General features: G+C 51.1%; 1 protein-coding gene across 1 annotated transcript in view; it reads left to right on the top strand.

The window, feature by feature from the left end:
• The window catches only part of INPP5F (inositol polyphosphate-5-phosphatase F), a 277,691-nt gene that overhangs the window by 221,127 nt on the left and 32,757 nt on the right, over positions 1 to 23,807 (top strand). The window contains exons 14-15 of the mRNA XM_063962697.1: positions 9,196 to 9,313; positions 17,585 to 17,783. Coding sequence (XP_063818767.1) covers positions 9,196 to 9,313; positions 17,585 to 17,783 — 317 coding nt within the window. The remainder of the gene's footprint in view (positions 1 to 9,195; positions 9,314 to 17,584; positions 17,784 to 23,807) is intronic.

Genomic DNA, 23,807 nt, shown 5'->3' with positions numbered 1-23,807 from the left:
GCTGCCCCCCCCGTTATCCAGTCTGTACACAACTAGTATCCGCCCACTGCAGCTGGCCCCTCCCTCCCCTCTCCAGTTTGTACGCAACTAGTATCCGCCCACTGCAGCTGGCCCCTCCCTCCCCCCTCCAGTCTGTACGCAACTAGTATCTGCCCACTGCAGCTGGCCCCTCCCACCCCTCTCCAGTCTGTACACAACTAGTATCTGCCCACTGCAGCTGGCCCCTCCCTCCAGTCTGTACACAACTAGTATCCGCCCACTGCAGCTGGCCCCTCCCCCCTCCAGTCTGTACACAACTAGTATCTGCCCACTGCAGCTGGCCCCTCCCTCCCCCTCCAGTCTGTACACAACTAGTATCCGCCCACTGCAGCTGGCCCCTCCCTCCCCCTCCAGTATGTACACAACTAGTATCCGCCCACTGCAGCTGGCCCCTCCCTCCCCCCTCCAGTCTGTACACAACTAGTATCTGCCCACTGCAGCTGGCCCCTTCCTCCCCCTCCAGTCTGTACACAACTAGTATCTGCCCACTGCAGCTGGCCCCTCCCCCCTCCAGTCTGTACACAACTAGTATCCGCCCACTACAGCTGGCCCCTCCCTCCCCCCTCCAGTCTGTACACAACTAGTATCTGCCCACTGCAGCTGCCCCCCCCCCCATTTCCAGTCTGTACGCAACTAGTATCCACCCACTGCAGCTGGCCCCTCCCCCCTCCAGTCTGTACACAACTAGTATCTGCACACGACAGCTGGCCCCTCCGTCCCCCCTCCAGTCTGTATGCAACTAGTATCCGCCCACTGCAGCTGGCCCCTCCCTCCCCCCTCCAGTCTGTATGCAACTAGTATCCGCCCACTGCAGCTGGCCCCTCCCTCCCCCTCTAGTCTGTACGCAACTAGTATCCGCCCACTGCAGCTGGCCCCTCCCTCCCCCTCCAGTCTGTACGCAACTAGTATCTGCCCACTGCAGCTGGCCCCTCCCTCCCCCTCCAGTCTGTACACACTAGTATCCGCCCACTGCAGCTGGCCCCTCCCCCTCCAGTCTGTACACAACTAGTATCCGCCCACTGCAGCTGGTCCCTCCCCCCTCCAGTCTGTACACAACTAGTATCTGCCCACTGCAGCTGGCCCCTCCCTCCCCCCTCCAGTCTGTACACACTAGTATCCGCCCACTGCAGCTGCCCCCCCCGTTATCCAGTCTGTACACAACTAGTATCCGCCCACTGCAGCTGGCCCCTCCCTCCCCTCTCCAGTTTGTACGCAACTAGTATCCGCCCACTGCAGCTGGCCCCTCCCTCCCCCCTCCAGTCTGTACGCAACTAGTATCCGCCCACTGCAGCTGGCCCCTCCTTCCCCCCTCTAGTCTGTACGCAACTAGTATCCGCCCACTGCAGCTGACCCCTCCCTCCCCCTCCAGTCTGTACGCAACTAGTATCCGCCCACAGCAGCTGGCCCCTCCCTCCCCCTCCAGTCTGTACACACTAGTATCCACCCACTGCAGCTGGCCCCTCCCTCCCCCCTCCAGTCTGTACACACTAGTATCCGCCCACTGCAGCTGGCCCCTCCCTCCCCCCTCTAGTCTGTACACAACTAGTATCCGCCCACTGCAGCTGGCCCTTCCCTCCCCCCTCCAGTCTGTACACAACTAGTATCTGCACACGGCAGCTGGCCCCTCCGTACCCCCTCCAGTCTGTATGCAACTAGTATCCGCCCACTGCAGCTGGCCCCTCCCTCCCCCCTCCAGTCTGTACACAACTAGTATCCACCCACTGCAGCTGGTTCCTCCCCCCTCCTGTCTGTATGCAACTAGTATCCGCCCACTGCAGCTGGCCCCTCCCTCCCCTCTCCAGTTTGTACGCAACTAGTATCCGCCCACTGCAGCTGGCTCCTCCCTCCCCCTCCAGTCTGTACGCAACTAGTATCCGCCCACTTCAGCTGGCCCCTCCCCCTCCAGTCTGTATGCAACTAGTATCCGCCCACTGCAGCTGGCCCCTCCCTCCCCCCTCCAGTCTGTACACAACTAGTATCCACCCACTGCAGCTGGTTCCTCCCCCCTCCAGTCTGTACACAACTAGTATCCGCCCACTGCAGCTGGCCCCTCCCTCCCCCCTCCAGTCTGCACACACTAGTATCCGCCCACTGCAGCTGCCCCCCCCTTATCCAGTCTGTACACAACTAGTATCTGCCCACTGCAGCTGGCCCCTCCCTCCCCCCTCCAGTCTTTACACAACTAGTATCCGCCCACTGCAGCTGGTCCCTCCCTCCCCCCTCCAGTCTGTACACAACTAGTATCCGCTCACTGCAACTGGCCCCTCCCCCCCTCTCCAGTCTGTTCGCAACTAGTATCCGCCCACTGCAGCTGGCCCCTCCCTCCCCTCTCCAGTTTGTACGCAACTAGTATCCGCCCACTGCAGCTGGCTCCTCCCTCCCCCTCCAGTCTGTACGCAACTAGTATCCGCCCACTTCAGCTGGCCCCTCCCCCTCCAGTCTGTACGCAACTAGTATCCGCCCACTTCAGCTGGCCCCTCCCCCTCCAGTCTGTTCGCAACTAGTATCCGCCCACTGCAGCTGGCCCCTCCCTCCCCTCTCCAGTTTGTACGCAACTAGTATCCGCCCACTGCAGCTGGCCCTTCCCTCCCCCCTCCAGTCTGTACGCAACTAGTATCCGCTCACTGCAACTGGCCCCTCTCCAGTCTGTTCGCAACTAGTATCCGCCCACTGCAGCTGGCCCCTCCCTCCCCTCTCCAGTTTGTACGCAACTAGTATCTGCCCACTGCAGCTGGCTCCTCCCTCCCCCCTCCAGTCTGTACGCAACTAGTATCCGCCAACTTCAGCTGGCCCCTCCCCCCTCCAGTCTGTACGCAACTTGTATACGCCCACTGCAGCTGCCCCTCCCTCCCCCTCCAGTCTGTACACAACTAGTATCCGCCCACTGCTGCTGGCCCGCTCCCTCCCCCCTCCAGTCTGTACACAATTACTATCCGCCCACTGCAGCTGGCCCCTCCCTCTCCCCTCCAGTCTGTACGCAACTAGTATCTGCCCACTGCAGCTGGCCCCTCCAGTCTGTACACAACTAGTATCCGCCCACTGCAGCTGGCCCCTCCCTCCCCCCCTCCAGTCTGTACACAATTACTAACCGCCCACTGCAGCTGGCCCCTCCCCCCTCCAGTCTGTACACAACTAGTGTCCGCCCACTGCAGCTGGCCCCTCCCCCCTCCAGTCTGTCCACAACTAGTGTCCGCCCACTGCAGCTGGCCCCTCCCCCCTCCAGTCTGTCCACAACTAGTGTCCGCCCACTGCAGCTGGCCCCTCCCATCTCTCCACTCTGAACTGTGTGTGTGTGTGTAATATAAAAGAGCAAAAGAGTCTAATATAAATGACAAGTCGCTCCAGCTTCAAGCAACATGCATCCACCATATTTGTAGCCGGCACTCACAGAGACTCTGTAAAAAGAACTTGCTTAGGTCGCTGTGCCTAGTTTTTTTACAGAGTCTCTGTGATGGTGGATATATATATATATATATATATATATATAATCTTCCCAAGTGCGCTGCATAAAAACGTATCTACAGTGATTCTTCCAGTGTTGCTTCCGTGGGTAAGAATTGAGTACTGGAGAGGGTTTGTGTCTGGGAACCTGTACTGGACACCCCCACCAAGATAGTCACCCAAACCAGAGGCCCAAGGCCAAGTAATAAAAACCTGTCACTGCCATGCACAGCTACAATCCTTCCGGATCCATTCTGTGAGCTAAACTGAGGAAGTTACATTGCGTTGTGATTGTCAAATCACCTATATACTCTTATACGGGCTAACACCTGAATCAGAAACAGTCTTCATTACAATGTCTGGATATCTTCTTCAGGCAGGTTGCTAAAACATGACTGTCGGTATCTCTAAAGGGAATTTCAATCACATTTCCGCTCCCACATCACCGATCTATATATATATATATCCTCCATGCGGCTGTCTCCTGATGTCTGACTGTCTCTTATTCCTGCCGCCCCCACATCACCGATCCCTATATATATCTGTCAGTAGTAATCTCTTCCTCCATGCGGCTGTCTCTTGATGTCTGACTGTCTCTTATTCCTGCCGCCCCCACATCACCGATCCCTATATATATCTGTCAGTAGTAATCTCTTCCTCCATGCGGCTGTCTCCTGATGTCTGACTGTCTCTTATTCCTACCGATCCCTATATATATCTGTCAGTAGTAATCTCTTCCTCCATGCGGCTGTCTCTTGATGTCTGACTGTCTCTTATTCCTGCCGCCCCCACATCACCGATCCCTATATATATCTGTCAGTAGTAATCTCTTCCTCCATGCGGCTGTCTCCTGATGTCTGACTGTCTCTTATTCCTACCGATCCCTATATATATCTGTCAGTAGTAATCTCTTCCTCCATGCGGCTGTCTCCTGATGTCTGACTGTCTCTTATTCCTGCCGCCCCCACATCACCGATCCCTATATATATCTGTCAGTAGTAATCTCTTCCTCCATGCGGCTGTCTCCTGAGGTCTGACTGTCTCTTATTCCTGCCGATCCCACATCACTGATCCCTATATATATCTGTCAGTAGTAATCTCTTCCTCCATGCGGCTGTCTCCTGATGTCTGACTGTCTCTTATTCCTGCCGCCCCCACATTACCGATCCCTATATATATCTGTCAGTAGTAATCTCTTCCTCCATGCGGCTGTCTCCTGATGTCTGACTGTCTCTTATTCCTGCCGATCCCACATCACCGATCCCTATATATATCTGTCAGTAGTAATCTCTTCCTCCATGCGGCTGTCTTCTGATGTCTGACTGTCTCTTATTCCTGCCGATCCCACATCACCGATCCCTATATATATATATATATATATGTGTCAGTTGTAATCTCTTCCTCCATGCGGCTGTCTCCTGATGTCTGACTGTCTCTTATTCCTGCCGATCCCACATCACCGATCCCTATATATATCTGTCAGTGGTAATCTCTTCCTCCATGCGGCTGTCTCCTGATGTCTGACTGTCTCTTATTCCTACCGATCCCTATATATATCTGTCAGTAGTAATCTCTTCCTCCATGCGGCTGTCTCCTGATGTCTGACTGTCTCTTATTCCTGCCGCCCCCACATCACCGATCCCTATATATATCTGTCAGTAGTAATCTCTTCCTCCATGCGGCTGTCTCCTGATGTCTGACTGTCTCTTATTCCTGCCGCCCCCACATCACCGATCCCTATATATATCTGTCAGTAGTAATCTCTTCCTCCATGCGGCTGTCTCCTGATGTCTGACTGTCTCTTATTCCTACCGATCCCTATATATATCTGTCAGTAGTAATCTCTTCCTCCATGCGGCTGTCTCCTGATGTCTGACTGTCTCTTATTCCTACCGATCCCTATATATATCTGTCAGTAGTAATCTCTTCCTCCATGCGGCTGTCTCCTGATGTCTCTTATTCCTGCCGATCTCACATCACCGATCCCTATATATATCTGTCAGTAGTAATCTCTTCCTCCATGCGGCTGTCTCCTGATGTCTGACTGTCTCTTATTCCTGCCGATCTCACATCACCGATCCCTGTATATATCTGTCAGTAGTAATCTCTTCCTCCATGCGGCTGTCTCCTGATGTCTGACTGTCTCTTATTCCTGCCGATCTCACATCACCGATCCCTATATATATCTGTCAGTAGCAATCTCTTCCTCCATGCGGCTGTCTCCTGATGTCTGACTGTCTCTTATTCCTGCCGATCTCACATCACCGATCCCTATATATATATGTCAGTAGTAATCTCTTCCTCCATGCGGCTGTCTCCTGATGTCTGACTGTCTCTTATTCCTACCGATCCCTATATATATCTGTCAGTAGTAATCTCTTCCTCCATGCGGCTGTCTCCTGATGTCTGACTGTCTCTTATTCCTACCGATCCCTATATATATCTGTCAGTAGTAATCTCTTCCTCCATGCGGCTGTCTCCTGATGTCTGACTGTCTCTTATTCCTGCCGATCTCACATCACCGATCCCTATATATATCTGTCAGTAGTAATCTCTTCCTCCATGCGGCTGTCTCCTGATGTCTGACTGTCTCTTATTCCTACCGATCCCTATATATATATCTGTCAGTAGTAATCTCTTCCTCCATGCGGCTGTCTCCTGATGTCTGACTGTCTCTTATTCCTGCCGATCTCACATCACCGATCCCTATATATATCTGTCAGTAGTAATCTCTTCCTCCATGCGGCTGTCTCCTGATGTCTGACTGTCTCTTATTCCTACCGATCCCACATCACCGATCCCTATATATATCTGTCAGTGGTAATCTCTTCCTCCATGCGGCTGTCTCCTGATGTCTGACTGTCTCTTATTCCTGCCGATCTCACATCACCGATCCCTATATATATCTGTCAGTAGTAATCTCTTCCTCCATGCGGCTGTCTCCTGATGTCTGACTGTCTCTTATTCCTACCGATCCCTATATATATCTGTCAGTAGTAATCTCTTCCTCCATGCGGCTGTCTCCTGATGTCTGACTGTCTCTTATTCCTACCGATCCCTATATATATCTGTCAGTAGTAATCTCTTCCTCCATGCGGCTGTCTCCTGATGTCTGACTGTCTCTTATTCCTGCCGATCTCACATCACCGATCCCTATATATATCTGTCAGTAGTAATCTCTTCCTCCATGCGGCTGTCTCCTGATGTCTGACTGTCTCTTATTCCTACCGATCCCTATATATATCTGTCAGTAGTAATCTCTTCCTCCATGCGGCTGTCTCCTGATGTCTGACTGTCTCTTATTCCTACCGATCCCTATATATATATCTGTCAGTAGTAATCTCTTCCTCCATGCGGCTGTCTCCTGATGTCTGACTGTCTCTTATTCCTGCCGATCTCACATCACCGATCCCTATATATATCTGTCAGTAGTAATCTCTTCCTCCATGCGGCTGTCTCCTGATGTCTGACTGTCTCTTATTCCTACCGATCCCTATATATATCTGTCAGTAGTAATCTCTTCCTCCATGCGGCTGTCTCCTGATGTCTGACTGTCTCTTATTCCTGCCGATCTCACATCACCGATCCCTATATATATCTGTCAGTAGTAATCTCTTCCTCCATGCGGCTGTCTCCTGATGTCTGACTGTCTCTTATTCCTACCGATCCCTATATATATCTGTCAGTATTAATCTCTTCCTCCATGCGGCTGTCTCCTGCTGTCTGAATGTCTCTTATTCCTGCCGCCCCCACATCACCGATCCCTATATATATCTGTCAGTAGTAATCTCTTCCTCCATGCGGCTGTCTCCTGATGTCTGACTGTCTCTTATTCCTGCCGCCCCCACATCACCGATCCCTATATATATCTGTCAGTAGTAATCTCTTCCTCCATGCGGCTGTCTCCTGATGTCTGACTGTCTCTTATTCCTGCCGATCTCACATCACCGATCCCTATATATATCTGTCAGTAGTAATCTCTTCCTCCATGCGGCTGTCTCCTGATGTCTGACTGTCTCTTATTCCTACCGATCCCTATATATATCTGTCAGTATTAATCTCTTCCTCCATGCGGCTGTCTCCGATGTCTGACTGTCTCTTATTCCTGCTGATCCCACATCACCGATCCCTATATATGTCAGTAGTAATCTCTTCCTCCATGCGGCTGTCTCCTGATGTCTGACTGTCTCTTATTCCTGCCGATCCCACATTACCGATCCCTATATATATCTGTCAGTGGTAATCTCTTCCTCCATGCGGCTGTCTCCTGATGTCTGACTGTCTCTTATTCCTGCCGATCCCACATTACCGATCCCTATATATATCTGTCAGTAGTAATCTCTTCCTCCATGCGGCTGTCTCCTGATGTCTGACTGTCTCTTATTCCTACCGATCCCTATATATATCTGTCAGTAGTAATCTCTTCCTCCATGCGGCTGTCTCCTGATGTCTGACTGTCTCTTATTCCTGCCGCCCCCACATCACCGATCCCTATATATATCTATCAGTAGTAATCTCTTCCTCCATGCGGCTGTCTCCTGATGTCTGACTGTCTCTTATTCCTGCCGCCCCCACAGCACCGATCCCTATATATATCTGTCAGTAGTAATCTCTTCCTCTATGCGGCTGTCTCTTGATGTCTAACTGTCTCTTATTCCTGCCGATCCCACATCACCGATCCCTATATATATCTGTCAGTAGTAATCTCTTCCTCCATGCGGCTGTCTCCTGATGTCTGACTGTCTCTTATTCCTACCGATCCCACATCACCGATCCCTATATATATCTGTCAGTGGTAATCTCTTCCTCCATCCAGCTGTCTCCTGATGTCTGACTGTCTCTTATTCCTGCCGATCCCACATCACCGATCCCTATATATATATCTGTCAGTAGTAATCTCTTCCTCCATGCGGCTGTCTCCTGATGTCTGACTGTCTCTTATTCCTGCCGCCCGAACATCACCGATCCCTATATATATCTGTCAGTGGTAATCTCTTCCTCCATGCGGCTGTCTCCTGATGTCTGACTGTCTCTTATTCCTGCCGCCCCCACATTACCGATCCCTATATATATCTGTCAGTGGTAATCTCTTCCTCCATGCGGCTGTCTCCTGATGTCTGACTGTCTCTTATTCCTGCCGCCCCCACATTACCGATCCCTATATATATCTGTCAGTGGTAATCTCTTCCTCCATGCGGCTGTCTCCTGATGTCTGACTGTCTCTTATTCCTGCCGCCCCCACAGCACCGAATCCTATATATATATATCTGTCAGTAGTAATCTCTTCCTCCATGCGGCTGTCTCCTGATGTCTGACTGTCTCTTATTCCTGCCGATCCCACATCACCGATCCCTATATATATCTGTCAGTAGTAATCTCTTCCTCCTTGTGGCTGTCTCCTGATGTCTGACTGTCTCTTATTCCTGCCGATCCCACATCACCGATCCCTATATATATCTGTCAGTAGTAATCTCTTCCTCCATGCGGCTGTCTCCTGATGTCTGACTGTCTCTTATTCCTGCCGATCCCACATCACCGATCCCTATATATATCTGTCAGTAGTAATCTCTTCCTCCATGCGGCTGTCTCCTGATGTCTGACTGTCTCTTATTCCTACCGCCCCCACATCACCGATCCCTATATATATCTGTCTAGTAATCTCTTCCTCCCTGCGGCTGTCTCCTGATGTCTGACTGTCTCTTTATCATTGCACAGGGGGACTTCACCCGCACTGGTGAGAGGAAGCTGGCCGGGGTGATGAAAGATGGTGTGAACTCCGCAAACCGTTACTACCTTAACCGGTTTAAGGATGCGTACCGCCAGGCGGTGATCGGTAAGAGGAGCGCGACGCAGGGTCACATCTATAACATATATAATATAATAATATAATTTCTGGCCTTTCCCAGATACCTCATGGAATTAGTATTTGCTTAATTTCATTTCTCTGACGTCCTAGTGGATGCTGGGAACTCCGTAAGGACCATGGGGAATAGCGGGCTCCGAAGGAGGCTGGGCACTCTAGAAAGATCTTAGACTACCTGGTGTGCACTGGCTCCTCCCACTATGACCCCCCTCCAAGCCTCAGTTAGAATTCGTGCCCGGCCGAGGTTGGATGCACACTAGGGGCTCTCCTGAGCTCTTAGAAAGAATAGACTTAGGTTTTTTATTTTCAGTGAGACCTGCTGGCAACAGGCTCACTGCAGCGAGGGACTAAGGGGAGAAGAAGCGAACTCGCCTGCTTGCAGCCGGATTGGGCTTCTTAGGCTACTGGACACCATTAGCTCCAGAGGGATCGACCGCAGGCCCAGTCCTTGGTGTTCGGTCCCGGAGCCGCGCCGCCGTCCCCCTTACAGAGCCAGAAGCAAGAAGATGGTCCGGAAAATCGGCGGCATGAAGACTCTGTCTTCACCAAGGTAGCGCACAGCACTGCAGCTGTGCGCCATTGCTCCTCTCACACACTTCACACTCCGGTCACTGAGGGTGCAGGGCGCTGGGGGGGGGGGCGCCCTGAGGCAGCAATAAAAACACCTTGGCTGGCTAAAATACCTCAATATATAGCCCCAGGGGCTATATATGAGGAAAATACCCCTGCCAGAATTCCATAAAAAGCGGGAGAATAGGCCGCGAAAAAGGGGCGGAGCCTATCTCCTCAGCACACTGGCGCCATTTTTCCCTCACAGCTCGGCTGGAAGGAAGCTCCCTGGCTCTTCCCTGCAATCTACAGTACAGTAAGAGGGAAAAGAGAGGGGGGGCATTAAATTTGGCAGTATATATACATATATTATATGAAAAGCAGCTATTAGGGACATAACTCAGTTAGTCCCTGTATATATATAGCGCTCTGGTGTGTGCTGGCATACTCTCACTCTGTCCCCCCAAAGGGCTTTTGTGGGTCCTGTCCTCGTTTAGAGCATTCCCTGTGTGTCTGCGGTGTGTCGGTACGGCTGTGTCGACATGTTGAATGAGGAGGCTTATATGGTGACGGAGCAGAGGCCGATATATGTGATGTAGCCCCCTGTGGGGCCGACACCAGAGTGGATGGATAGGTGGAAAGTATAAACCGACAGTGTCAACTCCTTACATAAAAGGCTGGATGACGTAACAGCTATGGGACAGCCGGCTTCTCAGCCCGCGCCTGCCCAGGCGTCTCAAAGGCCATCAGGGGCTCAAAAACGCCCACTCACTCAGATGGCAGACACAGATGTCGACACGGAGTCTGACTCCAGGGTCGACAAGGTTGAGACATATACACAATCCACTAGGAACATCCGTGACTTGATCCCGGCAATAAAAAATGTGTTACACTTTTCTGACATTAACCCAAGCACCTCTAAAAATGGGTTTTTAGGTTGGGGAGAAAAAACAGGCAGTGTTTTGTTCCCCCATCAGATGAATAAATGAAGTGTGTGAAAAGCGTGGGTTCCCCCGTTTAGAAACTGGTAATTTCTAAAGAGTTACTGATGGCGTACCCTTTCCCGCCAGGAGGATAAGTTACGCTGGGAGATATCCCCTAGGGTGGATAAGGCGCTTACACGGTTGTCAAAAAAGGTGGCACTGCCGTTTTAGGAACGGCCACTTTGAAGGTACCTGTTGATAAAAAGCAGGAGGCTTTCCTGAAGTCTGTATTTACACACTCAGGTACTAGACGGAGACCTGCAGATAGTGCTGCTGCAGCGTGGTCTGTAACCCTGTCAAACATGAGAACATATTAAAGACGTCGTCTTATATATGAGGGATGCACAGAGGGATATTTTGCCGGCTGGCATCCAAAATGAATGTAATGTCCATTCTGTCAGGAGGGTATTTGAGACCTGTCACGGGACAGGTGATGCTGACTTTAAAAAGATTCTGCCTTATAAGGGTGAGGAATTATTTGGGGATGGTCTCTGGGACCTCGTATCCACAGCCACAGCTGGGAGGAAATATTTTTACCTCCGGTTTCCTCACGGACTCAGAAAGCACTGTATTATCAGGTACAGTCCTTTCGGCTTCAGAAAAGCAAGCGGGTCAAAGGCGTTTCCCTTCTGTACGGAGACAAGGGAAGAGGGAAAAAGCTGCACCTGTCAGCCTGCTCCCAGAATCAACATTCTTCTCTCGCTTCCTCTGAGCCCACAGCATGACGCGGGGGCTCCACAGGTGTAGCCAGGTACGGTGGGGGGCCGTCTCCAAAATTTCAGCGATCAGTTGGCTCGCTCACAGGTGGATCCCTGTTTCTTTCAGATAGTATGTCAGGGGTACAAGCTGGAATTTGAGATATTTCCCCCCAGCCGTTTCCTAGATTATGGCTTGCCGACAACTCCCTCAGGCAGGGAGGCTGTACTAGAGGCAATTAATAAGCAGTATTCCCAAAGGTAATACTCAAGTGCCCCTACTTCAACAAGGACGGGGTTACTATTCTACACGGGTTGGGGTACCGAAACCGCATGGTTCGGTGTGACCCATTTATATTAAAATCCTTGAACACATACATAAAAAAATTCAAGTTCAGGATGGAATCGCTCGGGGCGGTTATTGCAAGCCTGGACGAGGGGGATTACATGGTATCCCAGGACATCAAGGATGCTTACCTGCATGTCCCCATTTACCATCCTCGCCAGGAGTACCTCAGATTTGTGGTACAGGATTACCATTACCAAGTCCAGACAGGACTGTACAAGGCACCGAGGGTGTTTACCGGGGTAATGGCCGAAATGATGATACTCCTTCGAAAAAAGGGAGTTGTAATTATCCCGTACTTGGACAATCTCGTTATAAGGGCGAGGTCCAAGGAGCAGTTGCTAGTCGGGGTAGCACTATTTTGGAAAGTGCTACAACAGCAGGGTTGGATTCTAAACAGTCCAAAGTCACAGCTGGTTCCTATGACACGTCTACTGTTCCTGGGGATGGTTCTGGACACAGACCAGAAATAAGTGTTTCTCCGGGAGGAGAAAGCCAAGGAGCTGTCATCTCTAGTCAGAGACCTCCTGAAGCCAAAACAGGTATCGGTGCATCATTGCACGCGAATCCTGGGAAAAATGGTAGCTTCCTACGAAGCAATCCCATTCGGCAGGTTCCATGCAAGAACTTTTCAGTGGGACCTGTTGGACATGTGGTCCGGATCGCATCTTCAAATGCATCGGCTGATAACCCTGTCTCCAAGGACCAGGGTATCTCTAAAATGGTGGCTGCAGAGTGCCCATCTTAAGGAGGGCCGCAGGTTCGAAATACTGGACTAGGTCCTAGTGACCATGGAGGCCAGCCTTTGAGGCTGGGGGCAGTCACACAGGGAAGAAACTTCCAAGGACTTTGGTCAAGTCAGGTGACTTCTCTACACAAAATATTCTGGAACTGAGGGCCAGTTACAATGCCCTGGGTCAGGCAAGGCCTCTGCTTCAAAACCAGCCTGTACTGATCCAATCAGACAACATCACGGCGGTCGCCCATGTAAACCAACAGGGCGACACAAGAAGCAGGATGGCGATGGCAGAAGCCACAAGGATTCTCCGATGGGCGGAAATTCATGTGTTAGCACTGTCAGCAGTGTTCATTCCCGGAGTGGACAACTGTGAAGCAGATCTTCTCAGCAGACACGACCTCCACCCGGGAGAGTGGGGACTTCATCCAGAAGTCTTCCAAAGGATTGTACACCTTTGGGAAAGGCCACAGGTGGACATGATGGCGTCCCGCATCAACAAAAAGCTATAAAAGATATTGCGCCAGGTAAAGGGACCCTCAGGCGATAGTTGTGGACGCTCTGGTAACACCGTGGGTGTACCAGTCGGTTTATGTGTTCCCTCCTCTGCCTCTCATACCAAAGGTATTGAGAATAATAATAAGAAGGCGAGGAGTAAGAACTATACTCGTGGTTCCGGATTGGCCAAGAAGAGCTTGGTACCCACAACTTCAAAAAATTATATCAGAGGACCCATGGCCTCTGCGGCTCAGACAGGACCTGCGGCAGCAGGGGCCCTGTCTGTTCCAAAACTTACCGCGGCTGCGTTTGACGGCATGGCGGTTGAACGCCGGATCCTGAAGGAAAAGGGCATTCCGGAGGAAGTCATTCCTACGCTTATTAAAGCTAGGAAAGAGGTTACAGCAAATCATTATCACCGCATATGGCGGAAGTATGTTGCATGGTGTGAGGCCGAAAAGGCCCCAACAGAGGAATTTCAACTAGGTCGATTTCTGCATTTCCTGCAAGCAGGAGTGAATATGGGCCTAAAACTGGGCTCCATTAAGGTACAGATCTCGGCTCTGTCGATTTTCTTTCAAAAAGAACTAGTTTCAGTACCTGAAGTTCAGACTTTTGTAAAGGGAGTGCTGCATATTCAGCCCCCATATGTGCCTCCTGTGGCACCTTGGGATCTCAACGTGGTGTTGAGTTTCTTAAAATCACATTGGTTTGAACCACTAAAAACCGTGGATCTGAAATATCTCACGTGGAAGGTGGTCATGTTATTGGCCTTGGCTTCTGCCAGGCGAGTATCAGAATTGGCGGCTTTGTCTTATAAAAGCCCTTAGCTGATTTTCCATATGGATAGGGCAGAATTGAGGACTCGTCCCCAGTTTCTCCCTAAGGTGGTGTCAGCGTTTCACCTGAACCAGCCTATTGTGGTGCCTGCGGCTACTAGGGACTTGGAGGACTCCAAGTTGTTAGACGTGGTCAGGGCCCTGAAAATATATGTTTCCAGCACGGCTGGAGTCAGAAAATCTGACTCGCTGTTTATCCTATATGCACCCAACAAGCTGGGTGCTCCTGCTTCTAAGCAGACTATTGCTCGTTGGATTTGTAGTACAATTCAGCTTGCACATTCTGTGGCAGGCCTGCCACAGCCAAAATCTGTCAATGCCCATTCCACAAGGAAGGTGGGCTCATCTTGGGCGGCTGCCCGAGGGGTCTCGGCTTTACAGTTTTGCCGAGCTGCTACTTGGTCAGGGGCAAACACGTTTGCAAAATTCTATAAATTTGATACCCTGGCTGAGGAGGACCTGGAGTTCTCTCATTCGGTGTTGCAGAGTCATCCGCACTCTCCCGCCCGTTTGGGAGCTTTGGTATAATCCCCATGGTCCTTACGGAGTTCCCAGCATCCACTAGGACGTCAGAGAAAATAAGAATTTACTCACCGGTAATTCTATTTCTCGTAGTCCGTAGTGGATGCTGGGCGCCCGTCCCAAGTGCGGTGTATCTGCAATACTTGTACATAGTTATTGTTAACTAAATCGGGTTATTGTTGAGCCGTCTGTTGAGAGGCTCAGTTGTTTCATACTGTTAACTGGGTTTCATATCACGAGTTATACGGTGTGAATGGTGTGGCTGGTATGAGTCTTACCCGGGATTCAAAATCCTTCCTTATTGTGTACGCTCGTCCGGGCACGGTGTCCTAACTGAGGCTTGGAGGAGGGTCATAGTGGGAGGAGCCAGTGCACACCAGGTAGTCTAAGATCTTTCTAGAGTGCCCAGCCTCCTTCGGAGCCCGCTATTCCCCATGGTCCTTACGGAGTTCCCAGCATCCACTACGGACTACGAGAAATAGAATTACCGGTGAGTAAATTCTTATTTTTAATATAGAAATTCAGGGAGATGCATTTTAAAGGGATGCATTCAATGTTCCACCAGTTGGAATCCTGGTCACAGTAAGGGGGTAACTATCTGCCCCACGGTCACAGTATGGGGGTCAGAGGCTATCTGCACATAACAATCTGCCCCACGGTCACAGTAAGGGGGTAAGAGGCTATCTGCACATAACTATCTGCCCCACTGTCACAGTAAGGGGGTCAGAGGCTATGTGTATATAACTATCTGCCCCACGGTCACAGTAAGGGGGTCAGAGGCTATCTGCACATAACTATCTGCCCCGCGGTCACAGTAAGGGGGTCAGAGGCTATCTGCACATAACTATCTGCCCCGCGGTCACAGTAAGGGGGTCAGAGGCTATCTGCACATAACTATCTGCCCCACGGTCACAGTAAGGGGGTCAGAGGCTATCTGCACATATCTATCTGCCCCACGGTTACAGTAAGGGGGTCAGAGGCTATCTACACATAACTATCTGCCCCACGGTCACTTTAAGGGGGGTCAGATGCTATCTACACATAATTATCTGCCCCGCGGTCACAGTAAGGGGGTCAGAGGCTTTCTGCACATAAATATCTGCCCCACGGTCACTTTAAGGGGGGTCAGATGCTATCTACACATAATTATCTGCCCCGCGGTCACAGTAAGGGGGTCAGAGGCTATCTACACATAACTATCTGCCCCACGGTCACAGTAAGGGGGTCAGAGGCTATCTACACATAACGATCTGCCACACGGTCACAGTAAGGGGGTCAGAGGCTATCTGCACATAAATATCTGCCCCACGGTTACAGTAAGGGGGTCAGAGGCTATCTGCACATAAATATCTGCCCCACGGTCACAGTAAGGGGGTCAGAGGCTATCTGCACATATCTATCTGCCCCACGGTTACAGTAAGGGGGTCAGAGGCTATCTGCACATATCTATCTGCCCCACGGTCACTTTAAGGGGGGTCAGATGCTATCTACACATAATTATCGGCCCCGCGGTCACAGTAAGAGGGTCAGAGGCTATCTGCACATAAATATCTGCCCCACGGTCACTTTAAGGGGGGTCAGATGCTATCTGCACATAACTATCTGCCCCACGGTCACAGTAAGGGGGTCAGAGGCTATCTACACATAACTATCTGCCCCACGGTCACACTAAGGGGGTCAGAGGCTATCTGCACATATCTATCTGCCCCACGGTCACACTAAGGGGGTCAGAGGCTATCTACACATAACTATCTGCCCCACGGTCACACTAAGGGGGTCAGAGGCTATCTGCACATATCTATCTGCACCGCGATCACAGTAAGGGGGTCAGAGGCTATCTGTATATAACTATCTGCCCCACGGTTACAGTAAGGGGGTCAGAGGCTATCTGCACATATCTATCTGCCCCGCGATCACAGTAAGGGGGTCAGAGGCTATCTGTATATAACTATCTGCCCCACGGTTACAGTAAGGGGGTCAGAGGCTATCTGCACATATCTATCTGCACCGCGATCACAGTAAGGGGGTCAGAGGCTATCTGTATATAACTATCTGCCCCACGGTTACAGTAAGGGGGTCAGAGGCTATCTGCACATATCTATCTGCACCGCGATCACAGTAAGGGGGTCAGAGGCTATCTGTATATAACTATCTGCCCCACGGTTACAGTAAGGGGGTCAGAGGCTATCTGCACATAACTATCTTCCCCGTGGTCACAGTAAGTGGGGTCAGAGGCTATCTGCACATAACTATCTGCCCCACGGTCACAGTAAGGGGGTCAGAGGCTATCTGCACATAGCTATCTGCCCCACGGTCACAGTAAGGGGGTCAGAGGCTATCTGTATATAACTATCTGCCCCACGGATACAGTTAGGGGGTCAGAGGCTATCTGCACATAACTATCTGCCCCACGGTCACAGTAAGTGGGGTCAGAGGCTATCTGCACATAACTATCTGCCCCGTGGTCACAGTAAGTGGGGTCAGAGGCTATCTACACATAACTATCTGCCCCGTGGTCACAGTAAGGGGGTCAAAGGCTATTTACATATAACTTTCTGCCCCACTGTCACAGTAAGGGGGTCAGAGGCTATCTGTACATAGCTATCTGCCCCACGGTCACAGTATGGGGGTCAGAGGCTATCTGCACATAACTATCTGCCCCACGGTCACAGTATGGGGGTCAGAGGCTATCTACACATAACTATCTGCCCCACGGTCACAGTATGGGGGTCAGAGGCTATCTGTATATAACTATCTGCCCCACGGTCACAGTAAGTGGGGTCAGAGGCAATCTGCACATAACTATCTGCCCCACGGTCACAGTATGGGGGTCAGTGGCTATCTGCACATAACTATCTGCCCCGCGGTCACAGTAAGGGGGTCAGAGGCTATCTGCACATAACTATCTTCCCCGCGGTCACAGTAAGGGGGTCAGAGGCAATCTGCCCCGCGGTCAGGCAGTCTGTGTATTGCGTGCAGTCTCGCGGTAGTGGTCTTTGTACCTCGGTGATGTAGTGCAGGGATCTTGAAGCCCCCCAGGTAGGTGCCTATGATGTTGCCTGTTCTCTTGCAGACCTGATGCAGGGGGTCCCTGTGACTGAGGACCTTTATTCCATCTTCACTAAGGAGAAGGAGCACGAAGCCTTACACCGGCAGACCCAGAGGAACCACCAGGAACTGATCAGCCAGCTCCTGCAGAACTACATGCAGATGTTGTTACCAGACAACGAGAAGTTCCATGGCGGATGGGCCCTTATAGACTGTGACCCCAGGTCTGTACCACCTATGGGGGTGCTATGCACAGCGCTACGTAAATATTTTATATATTAACATCATGACCTGCTCATATCCCATTTGTCCTCATTACTGCCCGCATATATTCTTGGGGTTTGTCTTCTGCAGCAGAGTAAGGGACTTACCACGTGTGCGGAAGAGAGTGCGCTCTTGTTCCTTCTGGCAGGTCTCAGGGCGAAGCCACAGTCAGAGAGACCAATCAGAACACCTGGGCTAGCCAGCTTTATATAGGGATGGAGGGAGCCCTCAGACATGGGATTACAGACCTGGGGTGCATCTTAGGGATCATGAAGGTGCTGGTTGCTATGGGAGATGCACATTAGACAGGGAGCTTGTATCACTGGAGTGACGACGAGAGAGTCATCTTTGTTATGATAGCCATGCCCCTTTATTTCTCTGACGTCCTAGTGGATGCTGGGAACTCCGTAAGGACCATGGGGAATAGCGGGCTCCGCAGGAGACTGGGCACTCTAAAAGAAAGATTAGGTACTATCTGGTGTGCACTGGCTCCTCCCTCTATGCCCCTCCTCCAGACCTCAGTTAGAATCTGTGCCCGGCTCGAGCTGGTTGCACACTAGGGGCTCTCCTGAGCTTCTAGTAAAGAAAATATTTGTTAGGGTTTTTATTTTCAGTGAGATCTGCTGGCAACAGACTCACTGCTACGAGGGACTAAGGGGAGAGAAGCAAACCTACATGCTTGCAGCTAGCTTGGGCTTCTAGGCTACTGGACTCCATTAGCTCCAGAGGGATCGAACACAGGCCCAGCCTCGGTCGTCCGGTCCCGGAGCCGCGCCGCCGTCCCCCTTGCAGAGCCAGAAGCAAGAAGATCTTCACGGAAATCGGCGGCTGAAGACTCTGGTCTTCATTAAGGTAGCGCACAGCACTACAGCTGTGCGCCATTGCTCCCTGTGCACACCACATACTCCGGTCACTGATGGGTGCAGGGCGCTGGGGGCGCCCTGGGCAGCAATTAGAGTACCTTAAAGTGGCTAATCACACATAATATAGCCTAATAAGCTATATATGTGTAAAATACCCCTGCCACATTATTATTATAAGAGCGGGAGAAGTCCGCCGAAAAAGGGGCGGGGCTATCTCCCTCAGCACACTGGCGCCATTTTCTCTTCACAGTGCAGCTGGAAGACAGCTCCCCAGGCTCTCCCCTGCAGTTTCCAGGCTCAAAGGGTTAAAAAGAGAGGGGGGGCACTAAATTTAGGCGCAAACTGTATATAAAAAGCAGCTATAGGGATAAACTTTCTGTTAGTGTAAATCCCTGATTAAATAGCGCTGTGGTGTGTGCTGGCATACTTTCTCTCTGTCTCCCCAAAGGACTTTGTGGGGTCCTGTCCTCAGTCAGAGCATTCCCTGTGTGTGTGCGGTGTGTCGGTACGACTGTGTCGACATGTTTGATGAGGAGGCTTATGTGGAGGCGGAGCAGGTGCCGATAAATGTGATGTCACCCCCTGCGGGGCCGACACCAGAGTGGGTGGATATGTGGAAGGTATTAACCGACAGTGTCAACTCCTTACATAAAAGGCTGGATGACGTAACAGCCGTGGGACAGCCGGCTTCTCAGCCCGCGCCTGCCCAGGCGTCTCAAAGGCCATCAGGGGCTCAAAGACGCCCGCTACCTCAGATGGCAGACACAGATGTCGACACGGAGTCTGACTCCAGTGTCGACAAGGTTGAGACATATACACAATCCACTAGGGGCATCCGTTGCATGATTGCGGCAATGAAAAATGTGTTACACATTTCTGACATTAACCCAGGTACCACTAAAAAGGGTATTATGTTTGGGGAGAAAAAGCAGCCAGTGTTTTGTTCCCCCATCAGATGAGTTGAATCAAGTGTGTGAAGAAGCGTGGGTTTCCCCCGATAAGAAACTGGTAATTTCTAAAAAGTTACTGATGGCGTACCCTTTCCCGCCAGAGGATAGGTCACGTTGGGAGATATCCCCTAGGGTGGATAAGGCGCTCACACGTTTGTCAAAAAAGGTGGCACTGCCGTCTCAGGATACGGCCACCTTGAAAGAGCCTGCTGATAGAAAGCAGGAGGAAATCCTGAAGTCGGTATATACACACTCAGGTACTATACTGAGACCCGCAATTGCCTCAGCATGGAGGTGTAGTGCTGCTGCAGCGTGGTCTGATACCCTGTCAGATAATATTGTTACCCTCGACAGGGATACTATTTTGCTAACCATAGAGCATATTAAAGACGTCGTCTTATATATGAGGGATGCACAGAGGGATATTTGCCGGCTGGCATCCAGAATTAATGCAATGTCCATTTCTGCCAGGAGGGTATTATGGACCCGGCAGTGGACAGGTGATGCTGATTCTAAAAGGCACAGGGAGATTCTGCCTTATAAGGGTGAGGAATTGTTTGGGGATGGTCTCTCGGACCTCGTATCCACAGCAACAGCTGGGAAGTAAAATTTTTTACCTCAGGTTCCCTCACAGCCTAAGAAAGCACCGTATTATCAGGTACAGTCCTTTCGGCCTCAGAAAAGCAAGCGGGTCAAAGGCGCTTCCTTTCTGCCAGAAGCAAGGGAAGAGGGAAGAGGCTGCACCAGCAGCCAGTTCCCAGGATCAAAAATCTTCCCCCGCTTCCTCTAAGTCCACCGCATGACGCTGGGGCTCCACAGGCGGAGCCAGGTGCGGTGGGGGGCGCGACTCCGGAAATTCAGCGACCAGTGGGCTCGCTCACAGGTGGATCCCTTGGTTCTGCAGGTAGTATCACAGGGATACAAGCTGGAGTTCGAGGCGACTCCCCCTCGCCGTTACCTCAAATCAGCCTTGCCTGCTGCCCTCAGAGAAAGGGAGGTAGTACTGGCGGCAACTCACAAGCTGTATCTTCAGCAGGTGATAATCAAGGTACCCCTCCTTCAACATGGACGGGGTTACTATTCCACAATGTTTGTGCTACCGAAACCAGACGGTTCGGTGAGACCCATTTTAAATTTAAAATCCTTGAACATTTATATAAAAAAGTTCAAGTTCAAAGTACCTCACGTTTGTGGTACAGGACTGTCATTACCAATTCCAGACGTTGCCGTTTGGTCTGTCCACGGCACCGCAGGTATTTACCAAGGTAATGGCCGAAATGATGATGCTCCTCCAAAAGGAGGGAGTCATGATTATTCCGTACTTGGACGATCTCCTTATAAAGGCGAGGTCCAAAGAGCAGTTGCTAGTCAGCATTGCACTATCTCAGGAAGTGCTGCATCAGCACGGCTGGATTCTGAATATCCCAAAGTCGCAGCTGATTCCTGCGACGCGTCTGCTGTTCTTGGGCATGATTCTGGACACAGAACAGAAGAAGATATTCTCCCGGAGGAGAAGGCCCAGGAATTATCATCTCTTGTCAGGGACCTCCTGAAACCAAAACAGGTGTCGGTGCATCACTGCACGCGAGTCCTGGAAAAGATGGTAGCTTCTTACGAAGCAATTCCCTTCGGCAGATTCCATGCAAGGATCTTCCAGTGGGATCTGTTGGACAAGTGGTCCGGATCGCATCTCCAGATGCATCAGTTAATCACCCTGTCCCCGAGGGCTAGGGTGTCTCTACTGTGGTGGCTGCAGAGTGCTCATCTACTCGAAGGCCGCAGATTCGGCATACAGGACTGGATCCTGGTGACCACGGATGCAAGCCTCCGAGGTTGGGGGGCAGTCACCCAGGGAAGAAACTTCCAAGGACAATGGTCAAGTCAGGAAACTTCCCTACACATAAATATTCTGGAACTAAGGGCCATTTACAACGCCCTTAGTCAAGCAGAACCCCTGCTTCAAAACCAACCGGTTCTGATTCAGTCAGACAACATCACAGCGGTCGCCCAGGTAAACCGCCAGGGCGGCACAAGAAGCAGGGTGGCAATGGCAGAAGCCACAAGGATTCTTCGATGGGCGGAGAATCACGTGATGGCACTGTCAGCAGTGTTCATTCCGGGAGTGGACAACTGGGTAGCAGACTTCCTCAGCAGGCACGACCTCCACCCGGGAGAGTGGGGACTTCATCCAGAAGTCTTCCAGCTGATTGTGAACCGTTGGGAACGGCCACAGGTGGACATGATGGCGTCCCGCCTCAACAAAAAGCTAAACAGATATTGCGCCAGGTCAAGGGACCCTCAGGCGATAGCTGTGGACGCTCTAGTGACACCGTGGGTGTACCAGTCGGTGTATGGGTTCCCTCCTCTTCCTCTCATACCAAAGGTGCTGAGGATAATAAGAAAAAGAGGAGTATGAACTATACTCATTGTTCCGGATTGGCCAAGTAGGACTTGGTACCCGGAACTTCAAGAAATGATCTCAGAGAACCCTTGGCCTCTACCTCTCAGACTGGACCGGCTACAGCAGTCTGTTCCAAGACTTACCGCGGCTGCGTTTGACGGCATGGCGGTTGAACGCCGGATCCTGATGGAAAAGGGCATTCCGGTTGAGGTCATTCCTAATAAAGGCTAGGAAAGATGTGACAGCAAAACATTATCACCGCATATGGCGAAAATATGTTGCTTGTGGTGAGGCTAGGAAGGCCCCCACAGAAGAATTTCAGCTGGGTCGATTTCTGCACTTCCTACAGTCAGGAGTGACTATGGGCCTAAAATTGGGATCCATTAAAGTCCAGATTTCGGCCCTGTCTATTTTCTTTCAAAAAGAACTGGCTTCACTGCCTGAAGTTCAGACGTTTGTTAAGGGAGTGCTGCATATTCATCCCCTTTTATGCCCCCGGTGGCACCATGGGATCTCAACGTTGTGTTGGATTTCCTAAAATCACATTGGTTTGAGCCAATTCAGACCGTGGAATTAAAATATCTCACGTGGAAAGTGGTCATGCTTTTGGCCTTGGCTTCGGCTAGGCAGGTGTCAGAATTGGCGGCTTTGTCCTGTAAAAGCCCCTATCTGATCTTTCATATGGACAGAGCAGAATTGAGGACGTGTCCCCAATTCCTGCCTAAGGTGGTACTAGGGACTTGGAGGCTTCCAAGTTGCTGGACGTAGTCCGGGCCCTGAAAATATATGTTTCCAGGACCGCTGGAGTCAGAAAGACTGACTCGCTGTTTATCCTGCATGCACCCAATAAGTTGGGTGCTCCTGCTTCTAAGCAGACTATTGCTCGCTGGATCTGCTCCACGATTCAACTTGCACATTCTGCGGCTGGACTGCCGCATCCTAAAAAGCCCACTCCACGAGGAAGGTGGGCTCTTCTTGGGCGGCTGCCCGAGGGGTCTCGGCTTTACAACTTTGCCGAGCTGCTACCTGGTCGGGTTCAAACACGTTTGCAAAATTCTACAAGTTTGATACCCTGGCTGAGGAGGACCTTGAGTTTGCTCATTCGGTGCTGCAGTCATCCGCACTCTCCCGCCCGTTTGGGAGCTTTGGTATAATCCCCATGGTCCTTACGGAGTTCCCAGCATCCACTAGGACGTTAGAGAAAATAAGAATTTACTCACCGGTAATTCTATTTCTCGTAGTCCGTAGTGGATGCTGGGCGCCCATCCCAAGTGCGGATTGTCTGCAATACGTGTATATAGTTATTGCTTAACTAAAGGGTTATTGTTATGAGCCATCTGTTGAGAGGCTCAGTTGTTATTCATACTGTTAACTGGATATAGTATCACGAGTTGTACGGTGTGATTGGTGTGGCTGGTATGAGTCTTACCCGGGATTCCAAATCCTTTCCTTATTGTGTCAGCTCTTCCGGGCACAGTATCCTAACTGAGGTCTGGAGGAGGGGCATAGAGGGAGGAGCCAGTGCACACCAGATAGTACCTAATCTTTCTTTTAGAGTGCCCAGTCTCCTGCGGAGCCCGCTATTCCCCATGGTCCTTACGGAGTTCCCAGCATCCACTACGGACTACGAGAAATAGAATTACCGGTGAGTAAATTCTTATTTTTCTACTCCATTGATAATTCCTGACAAACGATGTACCACTTGCAACGACGTGAGTGACAGGCAGGTGGCCAATCAGGCTTCTCTCTGATTGGCTGGAGTGCTGGAAT

This window comes from Pseudophryne corroboree, chromosome 3, assembly GCF_028390025.1.
Source record: "Pseudophryne corroboree isolate aPseCor3 chromosome 3, aPseCor3.hap2, whole genome shotgun sequence".
NCBI classification, from domain to species: domain Eukaryota; kingdom Metazoa; phylum Chordata; class Amphibia; order Anura; family Myobatrachidae; genus Pseudophryne; species Pseudophryne corroboree.
The sequence above is the reverse complement of the archived record's forward strand: the minus strand, read 5'-3'. Positions and strand labels throughout refer to the sequence as shown.